The following is a 19,169-nucleotide window of genomic DNA, read 5'->3' as shown; positions in this document are numbered from 1 at the left end:
ACCTGAAACCGGTGTTTGTGGACCCCTTTCAATTTGTATATGCCATTTAATAAAACCTTTTAAACAATTTAAATGCCATAGAGGTGCCACCTGGCATGCTATCGCAGTGTTTCTAAAGGTCATCCTTACATACTCTTGTTTCCACAAACACTCAAACATTGGAGTGTAAATGATTGTGTGAAAGGCTGCTGTCCAAGGTGGACCTTCATTCTTCACAATTTGCCTTCATAGATGTATTACTTTGAACTGGAAAAAGTCATGGGTCTATATTGCACAAGGAGTCGAATAATCATCATCTTTTGATGTATATTGACTCATTTCTTCCAAGGACATCAACCAGTTTCTACCTTCATCACATTTCCTTAGTTCAAACTTGGTTGAGATTTCTACGTCTACTCCTGTCCCCCACTGACCTAAACCCACGCTTCTCTTTAAGCATTCAGGTGGTGGCCCATTTTGGTTTGCCATCACAGGCTGCATTCTTTTTATCTCTATTGTGTTATGTGACTGTTTTCATAAATAACCTGGCAAAGGAGCGCTTTCATTAATCATGACACTTACAGTGCGCATGTGCCTGTATATGGTCCAAAGGGACAAAACCCTCTTTTTACTCTGACTTGTTTGCAGTTGTTCTGATATGTTATGGTGGTATTGAAGGAGATCTCATCATGTATAGAGTGTATAGTGCAGAGGGAATTGGAAGTGCTTTGAACTTGAGTACTTATACTATATGTACAATCGTTAAACTGAGTTTTTGCATTGCCAAGTGTGAAGAGCTCTGACTCATTCAGTTGGCACAATTAAAAAAAAAAAAACATTGAAAAAAGAAACACCTCCAGCAAGATTTCATAACGACTTCTACAGACATAACATATGACAAACCAGGGTCAAAGAACTTGCACGCATAGTGTGGGCTGATTGTTCTTGCCTCAGGTCAGTGATAAGGGGCATTTCGACACAGTTGGTAATAATAGCGTGTGCTTTGAATCTGCAAGTGTCGGAATAAAATGAGTCCCCCTTTCCAAAGCAACTAGTTTTTCTTCGTTCATTCATTTTCAATACCTGTTATCCTTTGTCAGTATCGCGGGGTGCTAGAGCTTATGACTTCGGGGGAAAGGCACGCTACACTCTAGACTGGTCGCCAGTTAGTTGTAAGGCACCCAGACAGCCATTCTGACTCACAATCACGCCACACCACCACCAAGTTTTTTTTTTACTACCAGAAGTAATGCAGTTCATCTTTCAGAAGACACTAATGTAGGGAGTACTTTTAACATTGTATGTATAAGCGATGTAAAAGCATTTTTCATAAATGCCATTTGTCAATGTGATGTTATGATTGGGGTTATAATTGTTCCTATGTTTCTGAAATCTATAATTGCATGCATGCATATACAAATGGAGGCACAGTGGTTATCGCATCGGCCTCCCAGTTCTGGGGTCTTGGGTTCAAATCCAGGTAATGTCCATCTGTATGGAGTGTGCATGTTCTCCCCGGCCCTGTGTAGGTTTCCTCTGGGTGCTCTGGTTTCCTACCACATTGCAATGACAAGCATGGTAGGCTGATTGGACACTCTAAATTGCCCCTAGGTGTGGGTGTGAGTGTGCATGGTTGTCCTTCTCCTATTTTGCTATGAATATTCGAGTTGTCAGACACGTCCAACCGACCTGGATAAATAAATTAAGGGTCACCAACTCTGATTCTCGAGGGCGCCTATCCAAGTCTGTTTTCCTTATTTCTCTTCTCCAATACACCTGAATTAAATAATCAGGATCGTTATCAGGCTTCCGGAGACATTGTTGACGAGCTGATCATTTGATTCAAGTTAGTTTGAGGAGGGAGACATGGAATACAGACAGGATAGGTGCCCTCGAGGACCAGAGTTGGTGACCCCTGAAATAGATGTTTGGCTCATTAAAACATCTCCTTCGTGGATCGTCACCTCATCGTAGCAGCGCTGCTTGTATATCCCAATTATCCGTGTACTAGGTCAAATGTTGAGGCTTAGTGCTACCTGGAGGGTCAGGCAAGTTAAGCAGCTCCTAGCTTGTGCTGCATGGGAATCTTTTGTCGGATTATATTTAATACATACGATGACATTTCTCTTGTGTGAGGGTCGTGGTTTTAAATTCATTAAAAGAAGATTGTATGTTGATTTTACCTAATTAGAAGAAAAGTACACATCATAAAATGCATTGGTGAGACATGATCCACTTTATCTTTTGGTTAGTAATTTCAATTCAATCATAATATCAGTGGGAAGAGGTGCTCTGAGATTCAGTAGATACAACCTTGGTTAGGAAACTGCAGAGCTCAACTTGCTCTCCATCTTTGCAGCAGCTACACAAAGAGCATCAGCTTCAACATCTCTAAGCCATTCCTACCTCAACATCAGCTAGCACAGTCAAGGCCACCTGATTCTATAAGACAGTGTCAGGTTAGAAAGACCGAGGAGTCGTGCTTCTTTTACAAAAAAAAATATCACTGCAAAAATCAACCATGAAAACACTCGTTGCCGTAATGCATCGACTTGGCAGGGACCATTTAACCCGGGGATAGGCTCCATCACCCCCACAAGGATATGTGAGGATAAGTGAATGAATGAGTATATCTCTGTATTAGTCAAATTCTTTGAGTTATTTTTTATTTTTTTTGCAATATTGCACCATTCTAGCATTCGAACAGGGGTGTGTAGACTTCTCATATCCACTGGAAGTTCTACGCTATGGTGATTGACACTGCAATACTGTCCTATTCCTTTTGATGGGATTAAATTGTCATGACCTCTTAGATATGGAAATTGAGGCACGGATCAGAGGCTGCGGAAATGTCAACATTATTAAACTGTGGGACCAGTTAAAGGCATAGTTCACACAGTTGCCAGGCAATTATTTCAGGAAAGACGTCGTAGAACAACCGTTACCTGAGCTACATTATAAACTATCATTATTCTTCATGCCTGGACAATAATGGACACGGAAGCACTTGCTAATATTTCACCTATAACTATTCATGAAATTGCTAATAGCCCAGAATAGAATTTATCATGTCATTTAATTTACATCGATACCCATTTTTAGAGACAGGACAGTTTAGCTACAAGGCAATGCTTTAATGGAAACAAAAATAGTTCTTTTTTTTTTTTTTAAATACTCTGCTCTAATATTGTCGTAGACCCGTTTGAAGTAATTTGGTATCTCAGCCCTGTTCAATGTGTTTCCACCAATACGGGATATGGCCAATGATGGGGTGAAATTTATTCATTCATTCATTTTATGTGCCCTTTGGGTGACAGGTGACCAGTTTATTCTAACCTTTTTGCCCAAATTCAGCTGGAATAGGCTCCAGCACCCTCTGCGACCCTTCTGAACACAAGCGGTTCCAAAACGGAATGATTTGAAAGCAAAATTGCAGTGAACATATCTTAAATATGAATGTTTTCCAAATTGACCTTTAATTATTCTTCATTCCTCCCCAAAAAGGAACATTTTTACAAATTGGAGTGAACTTTGCCCATAGATTGAAGTGAGTTTCACATCCCAGGAGCAGACTATTCATTTTTAGACACCTAAAGAGGAAGCAATTTACTCGACAGTGTTTTGATTATTTCATTATGTGATTAGCCTTTTCCATCATATTTAAATTCATAGAACAGCAGATGTTTCCATGCCTAGCTCTCCTTTGATAATGTGTTAATGATTACAGATGCCATTTTCATGAACGCCGAATATGATTTTACAACATCATCCCGAGAACTCCATTGAATGGCAATTATTTCCTTAGCCTGAGGTAGGACGGGACATCTGCTGGAATTGGAAGCGCACAACTGAGCACTTTGCTCCGGTTGTAGGTGGGCGGGGTTGTGCTTGGTGACGTTTTCCTATGGGTTCTCCGACGAGACCGGCTCTTTCTGTCACCACATCTGAGATCTCAGCATCTCTTGTCAGGCGCACTTCAGCCCAGACAACTCGGCAGTTTTTTGTTGTTGTTGTTGTTCTTGTTCTTGTTGTTGGCTTTCCTTATTCTCCTCGCATGCACTCGCTAAAGGAAGACACAATCTCCGGAAATTACAGAACAATCATTTCCTTTTACTAGTCCACATTATTTTTTGGCGTGCAAAGATGAACCTAGGCTACATAGTCCTGGCGTGCACCCTCTTCGTCGCAGCATCATCGGTAAGATGAGTTCATTATTTTGTCTTCTATTACTCTTGTGTTCGTTTGAGAGTGCTGCACTGGTGCGGTACACGATGCGTGAAGAGAGTGTGAAGAGTGGACGTGAAACGAGCACTTTTCTCCCGCAGTGCCACGTTGCGGGAAAAAAATCATTCATTAATTAATTGTTTGATTTTTAAAAGGAGAGAGTCGAGACACTTTGAGGTGCATAATCTTTTCCGATTGTTTGTTAGATCGGGTGGAAAAGTCGTCTGCGATTTGTGGCGTTTCTGGGGGGTGCGTTGCATCGTTTAGCTGCAAAGTGGATTTCTTTTTTTTAAATAGGCTCCCTTGTTCTCTTGCTGGTTGTTTTTAACTTGATCCATTTGCATTTTACGCATGAAAGTAGTGCTTTTTTTATGGGAATTACATGACATGGAACTTTTATGTTGCGAGATCACCTTGGGTTTTGGCAATTTAGTTAATTAAAAGGAATGTCACCAGTCGGGGAAACGCTCAGTGCGGCTTCCTTACTAATCAGCAAATGCTGTGTGAATGCCACTTTGTTAGATACACCTGCGTGGCCGCATCCATTTAGAGGAGATTTATCAAACAAATGATGCGCACTTTTCTTCGACAGAACCATATTATTTGTCATTAGGGTGTCAGTAAAAAGTATTGAACTGTACACATACCAAAATAAAACGATGTGTTTATATGTGCAAAGCAACCCTTATTGAACCAAGTCATCATATTTTTCATTGCAATAATCTTCCTGCATACGACCAAAAAATATCAAAGATACGCTGTTTAGATTTATGCATTTCAATGTTATGTGCCTCACTGGTTTACATGCATGAACAGAGCTAGAATATTGATAGTTAAATAATAATTGAGAGAAATGGAATCATTTCACATGGCTCACCTAACGATTTTGGGAATCACTACTGTTGAATATTTCATTCTCAGTAAACAGCAAAAAATTGTTAGGATTCTGGTCAATAAATAACTGCTTATGTACCTAGTGTCATACACAACAATGTTATTTTTTTTAAAGATAGGATGTTGATTCAGTTACATGTGCTCAATGTAGCAATCCTGCCTTCCAATAAGTCTTAGTGTCCAAATCCCCTTCACTGAGCGGTAAGGTTTTTTCATGCACATATTTACTGTAAATAAAACGTAACCTATGATCTACTATCTATAATGTAATGGCTTAGTTAGTGTTCACTTCATCAATTATAGCGCATCACAATTTACGACAATTTAGGAATTGCACTCCTGCGAAATAATAACCTTAGTGGGCTGTCATTATATTTTGCACTTTTACTTGACTTTATGGTCTGCTATCAGGAATATGATTGTACCATCTCAGAAATAGCCCAGTTTTGTTGATATAAAGTCTTCCCTGGTATAGTTTAAGCAATTACAGACTTACATCTGTTGTTTTTTTCTCCCTAAACATACAACCAATGGGCATTATGCCTGTTGTTTTTCTGGTCATTGCAAATATGACAAAAGTTTTACAAGCGAGGATGAAAGGCTCCATGATCATCTTTGTATTTCCATGCTTTTGCAGGATATTTCACCTTGATGGGTTTAAGTTTGTTACATATCACTCACAATAGCCGACGTAACCATGTGTTCAATGCCAGCCCAAAAAAGGCTCTAAATTGACTCCATGACTCATTGGCCACAAGTCAATATTCTGATGCTTAACAGGCCTTTTTATTTCACAGGGGAGTAAGACTGGCCTGTCCGTAAAACCTCCCTGCCGGTCAGGCTTCTCCCAGAACTTCTACACAGTGATGGTTCCCAAGGTTGTGCTGCACGGCCAAAACATTCTCAAAGGTATGTCCGCTGCTGCTGGATCTCATTTATTGACGCTCCCATTTATCATCTTTATGAGAAATGTGGTTTTTCACAAGTGGAGTATATGTTGTGTGTTCCTTCATCAATCCTGTAGAGAGATTGCGCTGGTCACGGTGTAATATAAGCTCCACCGTTTGGATGGAGGCGTGAATATTGGAACAGGGCCAGTGTTGTCATATCACACAGAATATTTATTTTTCCCCCAGTACACAACAGAATGTTCCTAGTTGCAGTAGGTTTCTGTTTTGAATGTTGAAACTTGGAAGGAGTTAAGTATTTTATCATGAGGCCTTTTAATAACGTGTCATTCTTTTTGGAGGAATGCAGTTCGGTTTTCATTTGCTCCATTTCCGAGCAGCCAGTGTTCTGCATCTACGGCCAGGTTTGTTCCTGCCATGAGAATTTATGCTGCATTTTCTCTGTGTGCCTTCTATGTGGTGAATCTGCTACAATGGGAAAATCAATCTACTCTCAAGAGTACTGGTATTCTGTAGAAATGAAAGACTCTAAATGTACTGCAATTCAATGAACTTTAAGCCTTCATTTGTAACTCCATAAAGGCAAAATTAGAAATACACTTAAAGAAGGAAAATTGCGAAAATTCAGCATTCACCATTTCATCTGGACTCCATTGAGTTTGCATGTTGTTTTGATTAAAGTAATTTTGGTCACACAACACACACATGAGTTACAGCACAAGTGATAGCTTCCAGTTTCTTCGTAACAATTTTATTATTCAGATTGTTTTGAGCGCTGAAAAGGACTGTAAATACCACCACTGGTCACTACTGGCGAGAACACACGCTCCAACAGCTTCAGGGTTTAAGGTTCCTGCTCGTCGAGAAATGAGCTGAGGCGTCCTTATTGCTCTAGATATTTTTAACCAAGTCAAACAAGTCCCCTTTCCCAATGATGTATGTTAGTACTTATCTTGCAGCCATGCAGTCCTCCAAATCGTCCGCTCGTTGGGCTTTAGCGTTGTCAGTCCCCGTGCAATGATTAATGCTCACTCGCCCAATATAGAAAAGGCCCTTTTCCGATGTTCTCGGACACTAAGCGGAAGCAATCCTCTATTTAATACTAGTAACATAACAAGGCACTATGTATAACCTAAAACTGTCAAGTTTCAAGAAAACAAATGTATCAGATATGATAGAACATTGGGTCGAGGTACTACAGCGCTTGCGAGGGGGTTGCAAAACCGCTGGAGGCCGTGGCAGTTGTCTCCCAGGAGAAAATGACAGTGAGCGATAGGAGGAAGCGCTGTGGCCCAGGAGACTCCGTTTGAACCATGCTTCTATTTCCAATCACATCCAACCTCATGCCTAGGTGAGAAGGGAGTAGCTGTTGTCGTGTGTGGGTGGCGCATTTCCTGAGAATACCTAATTGACCCTTATTCTCCACCAATTTGTTGTACTTTTATTATGTGATTGGGCCCAGCATGAGTCTAGACTTTAGATGTTGGCGGTTTTGTCAAGGCACACCAGCAGATGCTTTTGAAGAGGACGCTTCTGGGTTCATGTGTGAAAGTCAAGATGTAACTGTTCTTATTCTTGAGCGTAGCACCACGATCCATGTATATAGAGTCCATTGTGTCGTGTATGTTTACTTACTAACATTTCCTTTGAGTGTTACTCCTGCATATGACCTTTCTGACGTGCCATTTCTTTAATTATTAAAATGCTGCACGCATGGTAATGTTAATCTTATTCTTTGTAGACAAGACCCTATTTTTCCTTTTCACATATACAGCTTGCAAAGTTGTTGAAATACCAATCTTTATATCCCAGCATTATGAAAATATTTTTTAATGCTGTTTAAATGTCCTTAGAGAATATTTGACCATTCAATAGAAACAGTCTGTTTGAAAAATGTTTGTCACATTATTCTTAGTGCCTGCATACTTGGTTGTAATGATATTTTCTGTGAGTGTTCGTCCTTATCTGTTAAAAGGTTCACATTTTCACTGCGCTTTGTTGCAAGGTCAGAGGTTATGCATTTCAACTGGCTGGATTTCCGGTTCATGTCAACGAAAGAATACGGCCTAAAAGGAAGTTGTGATGATGCAGACAAAAAGCTTTTAAGTGAGCAATCTAGGAGATCTGCGACCCCAGTCTCTTTTGTGGGATTCTGGCTTGGAGCTCAGTGTAAAATGAGACTAACTTTAATTTTAAACATTGAAATTTGACTGTGAAAAAAACTTTCATTGCCATACTTCTATTGGATTTATATTTTAGACTAGAGGTCTAAGGAGAATTAAGCCGTACAGTGCAATATATTGAAAATTGCTCACTAAGTAGATTTGAGTCAGTCGTCTTTTCGTCTATTTTATTATCTTGCAACAAACTAGAACAAGATAAGACCGCTTTACTGTGCAGGAAACAATCTTTGTCAATTCAGAGAACCGGTATATAGTGGATTTAAACAGTAAAATGGTAGGATAAGGCAAGTGGGCTTCATCCCTTTATTTACTTCTATCCAAAGAGATGAAGTGCCTTTCCTTACTGACCTCACCTTAATGCTTTTGAGTTATTGCAGTTTTACCATACAGTTATGAACTGCTTCAGGGTGAAAAACATGCTCTATTCCGTAAAAGATAGATTTAAGTAGGATCATGCCCCCAACAGTGAAACACTTCAGTATAGTTTTCCAATTGTTTTGTCCTGGTCTTAAAAGTTGCTCTCACAAAACCATTTGCTACACGACCCCAATTAGACTACACAAGAAAAATCTGCCAATGAGCTCTATCTCAGGAGTAAGGTTCCAAACTAAGGGAAAGGCCTTCCTTCCAGTCAATGTCCAGTACAGACAACTGTGTGTGTGTGTGTGTGTAAAGGTTTGTGGGGATTATGTGTCTATGCATGTGATAAGCAGTACGCCATTTTGCCTTTGACTCATGAAGGTCTCCCTTGTCCTTCAGAGAGTGTTTCATCTCTGCAGCCAGGACTGCAAGTCTGTAGTGAGCTGATAGAATACAGGTAGAGACGATGAGCGACTGCATTTTTCTTTATCTTATAGCCCTCCTACCAAACCAGACCATGTTCCTTTATTCCTCAAATGCTCTGCTTCATGACATGCTTGTGTAGCCAATTCCATCAAACAAGCCACACAAGATACAGTACACACCACAGTCCTTTTGTTCCTGTTTTGCAGTAGCTTACAATGATGAAGTTGGGGAGTTGAAAAATGGAAAATGCTTAGAAAAACTGGGATTATTTTGCATATTCTGTTGTACCATATTTGAGCTCTCCCAAAAATGTGTTAACTGTTGTACTTAGAGTAGGTGTGGGTGTTATGGCCTTAAATATTTCTCACAGTAAATTGAGTAAATTTACCTCGATAATGATAAATGACAATATATTTTCCCCAGCGGACAACCATATGTTGACAAAATAAAATGACGTTTTGGAACGTTAAACAAAAGAGAATGTAGCCCCCAGCCTTCATTTTCAAAAGACTGTGTGGGAAATCATGAAGCAATTAACAAATTTTCCGCACTATAACGCGCACTGCTTTCCGTAGTTGCGAGATCTCTTGCGGCTCAATATTGATCCATATATTATATATAGTTCGCAGTCTAGCTTTAAATGCTCCGTGAACATGGCAAAACGGAGTTGCCGGCTGCATACCGTAGTGGCGAGACCTCTTTCGGCTTAATATTGGTCCATATGTAAGGCGCACCTGATTATTAAGTGGATAGTAAGCTTTTGAAAAAAAATTGGAGGCTTTTAGGTGCGCCTTATAGTGCGTAAAATACGTTATATGAAAAAGACAATAACTAGAGTCATGGAAAGGGAATGCTTCCTGGTTTGAAGAGGAAATTAAAGGCTCAGTAGTTCATTAAATCGGATGAATGTGAGTTTCTTTCATGTTTCCTGGAAAAAAATATATATATTTAAACCTTTTTTGCTATTGATGGAGCTAACGCAGAATCAATTTGTATTTGAACTCTGCATCTCAGTGCATGTGAATGATAGACTTGATTCAAAATCTATTGGCTTTTTTTTTGCTGCATAGAAATAAACAACAGACATCAGAAGACCCCAGTGCTCTTTTTCACCTTTTCAACAAAAATGTAAACCCCCAATCTTCCAGTTCATTATGAAAGGTTTATAACCTTGCTAGCTCATAGGATTTTCATGCATCTAAATATAATCCAGCTTTTCTGGATGAAGTGTTTTTTTCTTCATCTTAAATTATCCACTGGCACACTATCCCGTCTCCATGACCTGTTATTGCAGAGCTTAGCAGAAGCTTATTGGCTCGGTAATTATTGGCCTAATGGATGTAGTTTTCTCAAACTGTAAAGAAAACTGAAAGAGTGATCCCAAATGAAGACTATGTAATTCATTTACTCAGCACCATTTTCAGATTTTTTTCTCTATGGCTGCTCTAATAAGCACAGCTACGTAATCCGCAGTTTGCCGACTTTACTATTAACATTGTGTCAATTATTTAATGTCCCCAAGCCAGCTTGTCAACCCAGCACATTGAGAGTTGTCAATTTGTATTTATAACAGTATAGGCAAAAGGCAGACCTAACAACACAAAATAAAATATTTACTACTACCTTTAGTGCTCCAGATAAAGTGACATTAAAAAAAATAGATTGCACAGCATTTACCACCCCAGTCTCTCGCCGACCTGGTTCCGGAAATACTTAGTACGTTGTTATGCTATGATCCCTGTCTCAGCAACGGATCAGTGGATTCATATTTGCTCAGAAACCTCATTCCTCTTCACAGGTGGAAGGTTTTCGACATTAGAAAAAAGAGAGCATTTAAACTATGACACTAGAAACATTTTTCAAAGTGAACATCTCTGTTTCATCATTTAAGAATAGACTAGAGATGACGAGCTTCCCCATAACATCAGTGGATTTTTTTTTTTACAAAAAGAAGAGGGTCCACATTTAATAGTATACCGTATTTTCACGACTATAAGGCGCACATAAAAGTCTTCAATTTTCTCCAAAATGTACATGAACCATCAAATTTGCTTCATATGAATATCTGCTTCTAGGGTATGACGTCTGCGTGAATGGTTGTCCATCAATTCAGGGTTGCCCCCACAAAATGATTGAATTTTTCAGGAAGTTTCCTAAATGGTTGTAAAACAAATCACAGCTGACAAATGACTCCCGGATTAGCTAAACAACATAAAAATAAATAGAAACACTCAAAAAAAGGGTATACAGTTAAATGGGAAACATTTGATCCCAATTTAGATGATATTCACTCTCTGATGTTTTTCTTTCTCTACCCCTGCCTTTATTGGACAGTCAGTAACTTCAAGTGACAGATAGCGTCATAGTTTATTGATGAGCTATGGTCACACCCGTTGACCTTGAGCTGCCACAAGACCTCACAAATTCTGTAGCCCTGCCTGATCTAGATGATTTACTTCCCGACGAATAGTTTTTTTCATTTAGCGCCTGTTAAATGCATCGTACTATGCTGCACAGTATCCCCCAATACAACCACAAGCCTCTTAATATTCCATTTGCCTTAATTATGGGGCAAAATATCACTGTCTTTATTCTAAAAAAGCTTTTGCTGTCTTCTGTGTTTCATATTAATTAATCTCCCCACTTTCTAAAGTATTGCTGCTCCAATAAATGCAAACAGCATATATTTATATCTTAATGCAGGAGATTTCTTGTGTTTGTTTATGTTTATTGGCAGTGCTTTAGCATGAAGAGAAATTAAAGGATTATAAACAAGAACAGTAATCCTGCCGTCAATCTTAAAGCTAATTAGTAAGCAACGGGGTGGACTTTATCAGAGAAAGGCCCATACCAAGAGAGAAAGACACACAAGTACTGTATTGCTTTCCTTTTGAAAGTCATAATCTAGGAAACATTGCAAGATATTGCTGATAAACTCTGTCATCACCATCAAAGGTTTGATTTTGTCTTAATCCAGATCGAATTTCTCCAACTGGCATCATTTTCTCCACACCATAAACTGCAGGTGTTTGTTAGCACCCACGGTCGTTGTGAGGATAAGTGGTACGGGAAATGAATTAGTTAATGTTATCTTTTAATCTGGGTGGATTTAAAGGTACATTACAGTACTGTGAATGCCCATTGTCTCTTCATTTTTAGATTTTTACTGGGTTCAAATCCAGGTTACGTCCACCTATGTGGAGTTTGCATGTTCCCCCCGTGCGTGCGAGGGTTTGCTCTGGGTACTTCGCGTTCCTCCCACAGTCCAAAGACATGCACGGTAGGCTGATTGGACACTCTAAATTGCCCCTAGGTATGGATTTGAGTGTTAATAGCTGTCCTTGTGCCCTGCGAACAGCTGACCACCGATTCAGGGTGTCTATGTCCCAAAGACCGCTGGGATGGGCTCCAACACCCTCTGCGACCCTAATGAGGACAAAGCGGTTCAGTAAATAGGTTGCGAGATGAGAATGTACTCGCGTTGCCCTCTTTCATTACTTAAGATAGACTACTGGACACAAAATTAGACTGGCTGGCTCATTGAAGAGAAACCTTCTCTGAGAGCCCTCTATTTACAAAACATATAACAACAACTACGTTGATAATAGTGGTAAATTATATTTTTGAATAGAAAATATGAAACCCTAACCCCCCAAAAAATCTCCTTTATTATTTCTCTCAAACACTATGCTGTCTATGGGAATCAATAATCCAATTTTTAATCACTTGTGCAATGTGTTATATGAATTTCTCCAGAAAAGGACAGCAACGGTACACTTAACACACATTCTGTAAAAAAAAAAAAAAAAAAGAAGCCGCTAGATATATACTTGCGACATAACTATCATGTCAAAGATGCCCTGGTGATCCTTTGTTGTGTGGACAAAAATAATAGATTTTTTTTTTCCATTTAGCGTGGATGCCTGGAAGTTACAAAAGAGAATATGTAGAGACAACCTACATTTTTGATTGACATACAAATCAATACTCTTCGTTTTTGCTGCCAATGTGCATTGCTGGAAGATGTTGGAAGAATCGATCTTGACTTCAGAGGAATCTGTTTTTGTCTCCTGTCTTGTTTTGTCGCTTTCAGCATCTCCTTTTCACTCTCATTCGCCAAGACTTGTCCATATTCTTTGTAGCTTCCAAGCTTTTCAGATAAGAATAATAACTCTGCCATCTTATAGAGTAGATAAGCATTGAAGTGGAGGAGGGGATGTTACTGCATAAATTGTTTTGATGCTCTAGACTACAGCAGTGAGGGCAGAAGTGACTGTCTTACTCACTCTACTCTCTAGAATGGGTGGAATCTGATTGGCATAAACAGCAATTTAGCCTGGGTGGAAAAAAAATCAGCATGTCAGCCAACGTAGTGCGTGGCAAAGTGAAGGATGGAACTGAAGCTGCACTGAAGCTGAGGAATATAATGAAAAACTTTATATTTCTATATAAATAGTTGGATACTTTCCCCCATAAAGCGCACAATTACACAATTCGATTCACTTGACTGTTTTTCTAGTCGACGTTCTAAAGTGAAAGAAGCACTTAAAGCACCAAAAGTATGGAGTATTCATGTATTGTTAGACAGATGCTTTTTTCCCCCCTCAAAACAATTTCTTACAGTTAACAGATGCGAGTATCTTATAGGTGGTCCTGACTCAAAAAATGGAATAGAATGTGCTTATTTTAGATAGAGTCGAGATAGTGAAAGATTTACACTTCTTTTAAGTGGAGGATCAAATTTACAAAGCACTTTAGCATCAAGGCTCATGGCAATAAGAAGCCAAAATCCACACAAAAAGTGAAATATGCCTTCTCCTAGTACTGAAGAATACTTCAGTGGTTATCACTGTCTGTCTTAAAAGCAGTTTGAGCTAAAGCTGGATTTGGAACATAAAATTGCGCCTGAGCTTCTGCATGTAGCCTTTTGATTTGCAACCTACAGGTTACTGGCTTAACACGCTATAGTCATTCTAAATGAAGTCATCTGAATTCTAACCAGAGAATAAAGCTTTGAACAGCCTTCCAAGGGTACCATTATGAATTAGAGACTAAATGTCCTGGTTTGAATGCTGGCTGCTCCTCTGCAGGTCAATGGGGCACCCACCATCTTTGCATATCTGGTGGCTTTCCTGATTCTATGAAGCGATTTAGTGCTCGATTAGATTTTTTTTGTCTTTTATTTCCCATTCTATCAATTCAAATCATCATGCATCAACGTGACTGCAATAAATGGCCCTCTCTTATGTATGAGTGATATTTTTTTTCAAGCTGGGGTATAGTTAAAACTCTGTAGAGCTTATTAAAGTCGTGTCGGTAGCTACTAGTAACATTGTAAGGCCACCATAGTCCGCAAGCCCTATGTTAGTGAACATTCAAGTGTCATGATTTTCTTATTTCACACTTGCTTAACATTGAAACGTTTATTCTGTGATTCCCATGGTAACCTTTAAAAAGTGTTTTGGCCTGTGTCAGAAAAGTAACAAGACGGATGAAGTGACATATAGAATATATTAAATACTCACCGCAGAATGAGACTAAAATGATGGTGGCATGTCTTTGATGGCAACGACATGATAGACAGTCTTGCTGAGCATGATGTTGATGACACTTACTACTAGTAAGCTTCTTGATGTTCACAGGGGGGGAAATGAAAGGGTGTTTCTTGTGTCAACATCATCATATTTTAATGCCATAACACGAATTAAAACTTTACAATCTAACATGACCCATGGAAAAGCTATATCCGAGGAATTACTGTAACTGTTCATCATTGAGTTGTGTCAATGTTGGGGTTCAATCGCCTGGCTGCACAGGCAGGGAGGGTTCAGTTGCAACTCGCTGATGGTGTGCGAACCAGTGTGTGTCTCCTAAATGGGTGATCTAGCCTGCGTTTTGCAGTTGGAGTAGTTTCCAGTCACATTCGGCATTGAAAAGAATTAGCGCAATGGAAATGGATGGATATCATAGTCTGCAACTAGTAATGGTTGCTTTATCATTTTAAGGTAATGAGGCAATAAGAAACAAATCGGACTAAAAAATATAACCTACAAACTAGTATCATTATTATATGCGTTCTTACACCAAATTTAAACGAAGCAGACTTCATAATGTTTTATGAAAGCCCCTGGAATCAAAGCAAAATATTAATACATGTCAAGGCTAAGTCAAGGCTTTATGGTTCACTTATTTAACCCTTAGCCTTTTCTTAGCATCAAATTAAGATGACGATACAATATAAGAACGCTTGTCCTGTGCATGTGCATGCACTCCATTCAGATTCTTCTAATCACCAACTCCCCCCAGACTCATTATCATGCAGAAGCTGCATAATCTTGACATTGCATCTGAATGTTTGAACTGCATCCAGTTACAAGCAAGGAGAATGTGCCTACAAATTTTTAATTTTAGTAATGTAAAATACACTTTGAAACCATCGTAAACAAATACATCTAGGAACCACCTCACTCATGGATGTGAACTTACATACGTTTATGTAACGACTCAGTCACATTGTTTGGAGAGAAGTTAGCAGTTGACTTAATGAACTCTCCCTCTTCTACCTTCTCGCTGTCTTCATCTGCTCTCTGGCTTCCCCTTTAAGACTTTTAGCTCCAATTTGCAGTCTTGCTGTGTCTGTGTTGCTGTCTTTACAGCTTCAGCGTATGGTGCCTGGAGCTTTTTGTGAACTTATCGACACACTCTAGAGATTGGATATCCCACTTGAGGAGCAGTGGAGCAATCAGGGGATAAGATGTTGACAAGTGTCTATCTATTTCACTATTTTTCCTAAACAGACTTAACGTATTTTTTTTTTTTTGCTAGCATCTCAGTAAAAGTCACACCAGCCAAAGAATACACAATCAAAAGGGAAAAGTACATCTATAATTTTCACTGGAGTATGTACAAGTTGCATTTTTGGGAGGACCATTTATTATTTTAAAGTAACAACAGGAAAATCAGTTTTCAAACGGACCCCACAGCTTCGAAAAACTGTATTTTGCATAGTTATTTACATCGCAATCATGTGGTCTGCACAATTGTATGCCTATACAGTGTAATGGCATGCATATTTAACTATAAAATTGTCATAGCTCTCACCATTTTCCAAGCATAGTTGTCTACATTTTTTAACGGTGAGTGTCACAACTACTCTGTGCCTAAACTGAATTGAAGGCTCTTTATCATTATGGAATTGAATTTCACTTTTCTTTAAATCATTTCTCTATTTTCAATTATTTTTTAATTTTATTTTTTTTACCACACACAGCCATAAGTCAGAGCCCTTGCAGGCTGCATTCTAAATACAGTCAAGGCTGGAGGCAAAGCAACATGATTTTTAATGAATTATTAAAGAAGATTATTTATTTACTTCCTCCGCACCCTGCGTCACCTAACTGCCAAAGCAATTTTTTGAACCTGTGGCAAATTTGTATGCATAATTTATTTCCGTGGCTGAATATTTTTGCTAGGCTGTCTCCTTTAGTCATTTTTCAGTACATCGATGGCAAACATCCCTGTGGACTTTTGCTAGAACACTAATGGACTTTGATTGTACATTCCATTTCATTCATTGGGGTTCAAAAAGCGATTACGTCTGCAAAGACAATGGCATGTTTTTTTTCTATTGTGGCAATTGTGTGGTGCACCGAGTTTTGATTTGGATTGCTTAACGTTGACAACATTGTGGTCTTGCAAGTGGTATTGTTCTGGTTCTGGTGGGTGACTGGAAGCCAAATGTCTGTGTGCATGTGCATGTGTGTGTCAGACGATGTTGGCCGTGAGTGATAGAGATGAATAAGCGAATGGAGAACAGGAGACCTGCCAGCTTGCATGACTGACGCACTGCAGATGAACCAAGCTTCCATCCATTCACATGGAGCTTTTGATAGTGCAGGGACACCTCCACCTCTGTGTTTTGAGGCATTGGCACAACATAATATGGGGGCATTTACACATTGACTGTTCCACATGATTCGTTTGCCTAAACCTCTTGAGCCTGCAGCATTCAATTTCTTTTAAAGTTTTAATAGGAGACTGCCATTAATCTAATGGTAAACATTAGTACTATTTATACAGTAAATGTAGCCTTACATGAGATCTTTTAATGGATAAAACACATTAGGCATTAATAAAAAAAATAACAACCACTTTATACTAAGTGAACTTTAACGTGAAAAGTAAATCAAGCTAAAGTATTTCATTGACGTATTTAACACATTTTCTGCAGGTAGGATAAATTGGTACAGTTTTCTTCCTGTTTGCTAGCCTTTTTTAGTCTTGAATATTGATTTGCTTAGTAATATTCCCTCCTTGCCATATGTCATTTGAACAAATGTGTATACAGTCCTTTTACGTTGTTTTTTTAGCTTTGATGACAATGAAGAGGCAAAACATATGAATGCATCTGTTGTTCGGGCCAACATTTGAAAACACTGACAATCTAGTGTGTATCTTTTGTTAATATCTACTAGGAAGCTGATAAATCTTCGTCGCAGGTGTGATTTTGTTATTCGTATTGGAGGCATGCTATTGAAGCACTTATGTGCATGAAAATAATGTGAATCTTAAATTTTTAATGGAAAAACGTGTGGCCTGTTGGTGAGCAGATCATTTTATTTGAATATGTATTTATTCACAAACCGTATGGCACACGAATGAAATAAACATGCAAATGAATGCAGGGTAAACAAACTTGCTTCCAGCAAATATTCCTTTCCCTGTCAATATCTTGATCTTGAAGTCATTTTAAATTCAAGATCAGAATTCATTTTTCACTTGAATGATATTCTAGTTTATAAATAGGGGAATGGTGAAGAACAAATTGTTTATTTTTTATTTATTTTTTATTTTAGAAGGTTTCAAAAGTATGAGGAAGCCTAAAGACAAAAAGTCAAAATGTCCTCCTACTCAAAAACAACATTGGAAAAGGGCTAACTTAATAGTAATGTTTGTTTTTGCTTCATTGTAAATTTGACAATACATATTTAAATGACTTTACACACACACAAATACACACACTATATACATACATACTTCCAGTGCATTTCCATGTATATTCCCTACGTACACCCATATATACATACACAAATACACCCATATGTATACATGGATCAGGACAAAAGAACATTGGATAGATGTATCTTTTTATCATGCAGGGTGAGTGGGTTTCGGCTTATTGTACTTCTTTCTGCACCCAAGACCTCTGCCCTCTGATATTCGCTGACCATTCAGACCAGTAGGATTCATGCTTCATCTTTTTCATGTGTAGACAGCATGGCTTCAGAATGGAGCCACAGGAAGTTGTTTGATGTGTGAGCCTTGTGACTGTGCTGAGTATAGTGCTTTGGTCCCTCTCTGGCCTCCCAGAGGTGAGTGTACGTGTGTGTGTGTGTGTGTGTGTGTGGCTGTGCATGGTGGGTTTTACCTCCATGCTGCTTGGCCCTGAATTTTGCTTTGAAGCGCAACTGGAAGGTTAACTGCTGACAACGCTGCATAATGGCCTCCTCGGGTTGTTATGTTGAGAGAAAGAGCTGTAGAGTGTTGTCGAACACTTTATTGAAAATGCTGCTTAATCAAATCCAGCTGAGCTGAGCTGAACCCTGCAGTTCTCAATTTATATGGTTGAAATCGTCTGAGCTGACGTGTTTCTTTTTCTGACACATTAGTGATAAGCTAGGATAGAATCCATCTTAAAGAAAAGAGTAATGACTTGAAATCATTTTTAGTTTCATTTACACACACACATACTATATAAACATTCACAGTCCATTCTTCTTACAGTTTGTCAAGAAAAAGAAATGTCTGCGGTGTCACTTCTTTTTTCCTTTTTTTTTTTTTTGTCTAGTCTTGCTTTAAAGGCGCCGACTGTTTTATTTGTTTGACTGAATCAAGGCCAGGACCGTGAGGTTTGACAGGCTTCTCCATCATGCTTGGCCAAGTGATTGATCTGAGATGGACTTTTTGAGATTATGGATCAGCAAAACAAAGACAAAGATGTGTAAAAATTGTCTTGTTCTTGCCAACATTTTACAGCCTAAGCTGATTTCAGCAAAATCTGTTCTAGTGGTGAAAGTACAATACATTTGATTTCTATTTTTTTTGTACACTTTAACTTGAGTTGAAGCTATTTCCGCTTTTTTCCCTTGGCTATGGATGTAAGCACCCTCTGCAGATGTCTTTTAATTTGCACTTC

At 38.8% G+C, this 19,169-nt stretch overlaps 1 protein-coding gene across 1 annotated transcript in view; it reads left to right on the top strand.

Annotated features, from left to right (window-relative positions):
- The first annotated feature begins 3,882 nt into the window (after positions 1-3,882).
- The window catches only part of cdh4 (cadherin 4, type 1, R-cadherin (retinal)), a 122,988-nt gene continuing 107,701 nt past the window's right edge, over positions 3,883-19,169 (top strand). The window contains exons 1-2 of the mRNA XM_077725808.1: positions 3,883-4,176; positions 5,895-6,006. Coding sequence (XP_077581934.1) covers positions 4,123-4,176; positions 5,895-6,006 — 166 coding nt within the window. The 5' untranslated portion in view covers positions 3,883-4,122. The remainder of the gene's footprint in view (positions 4,177-5,894; positions 6,007-19,169) is intronic.

Source organism: Stigmatopora nigra, chromosome 10, assembly GCF_051989575.1.
Source record: "Stigmatopora nigra isolate UIUO_SnigA chromosome 10, RoL_Snig_1.1, whole genome shotgun sequence".
NCBI classification, from domain to species: Eukaryota; Metazoa; Chordata; class Actinopteri; order Syngnathiformes; family Syngnathidae; genus Stigmatopora; species Stigmatopora nigra.
This window is presented reverse-complemented; position numbering and strand designations above follow the sequence as displayed.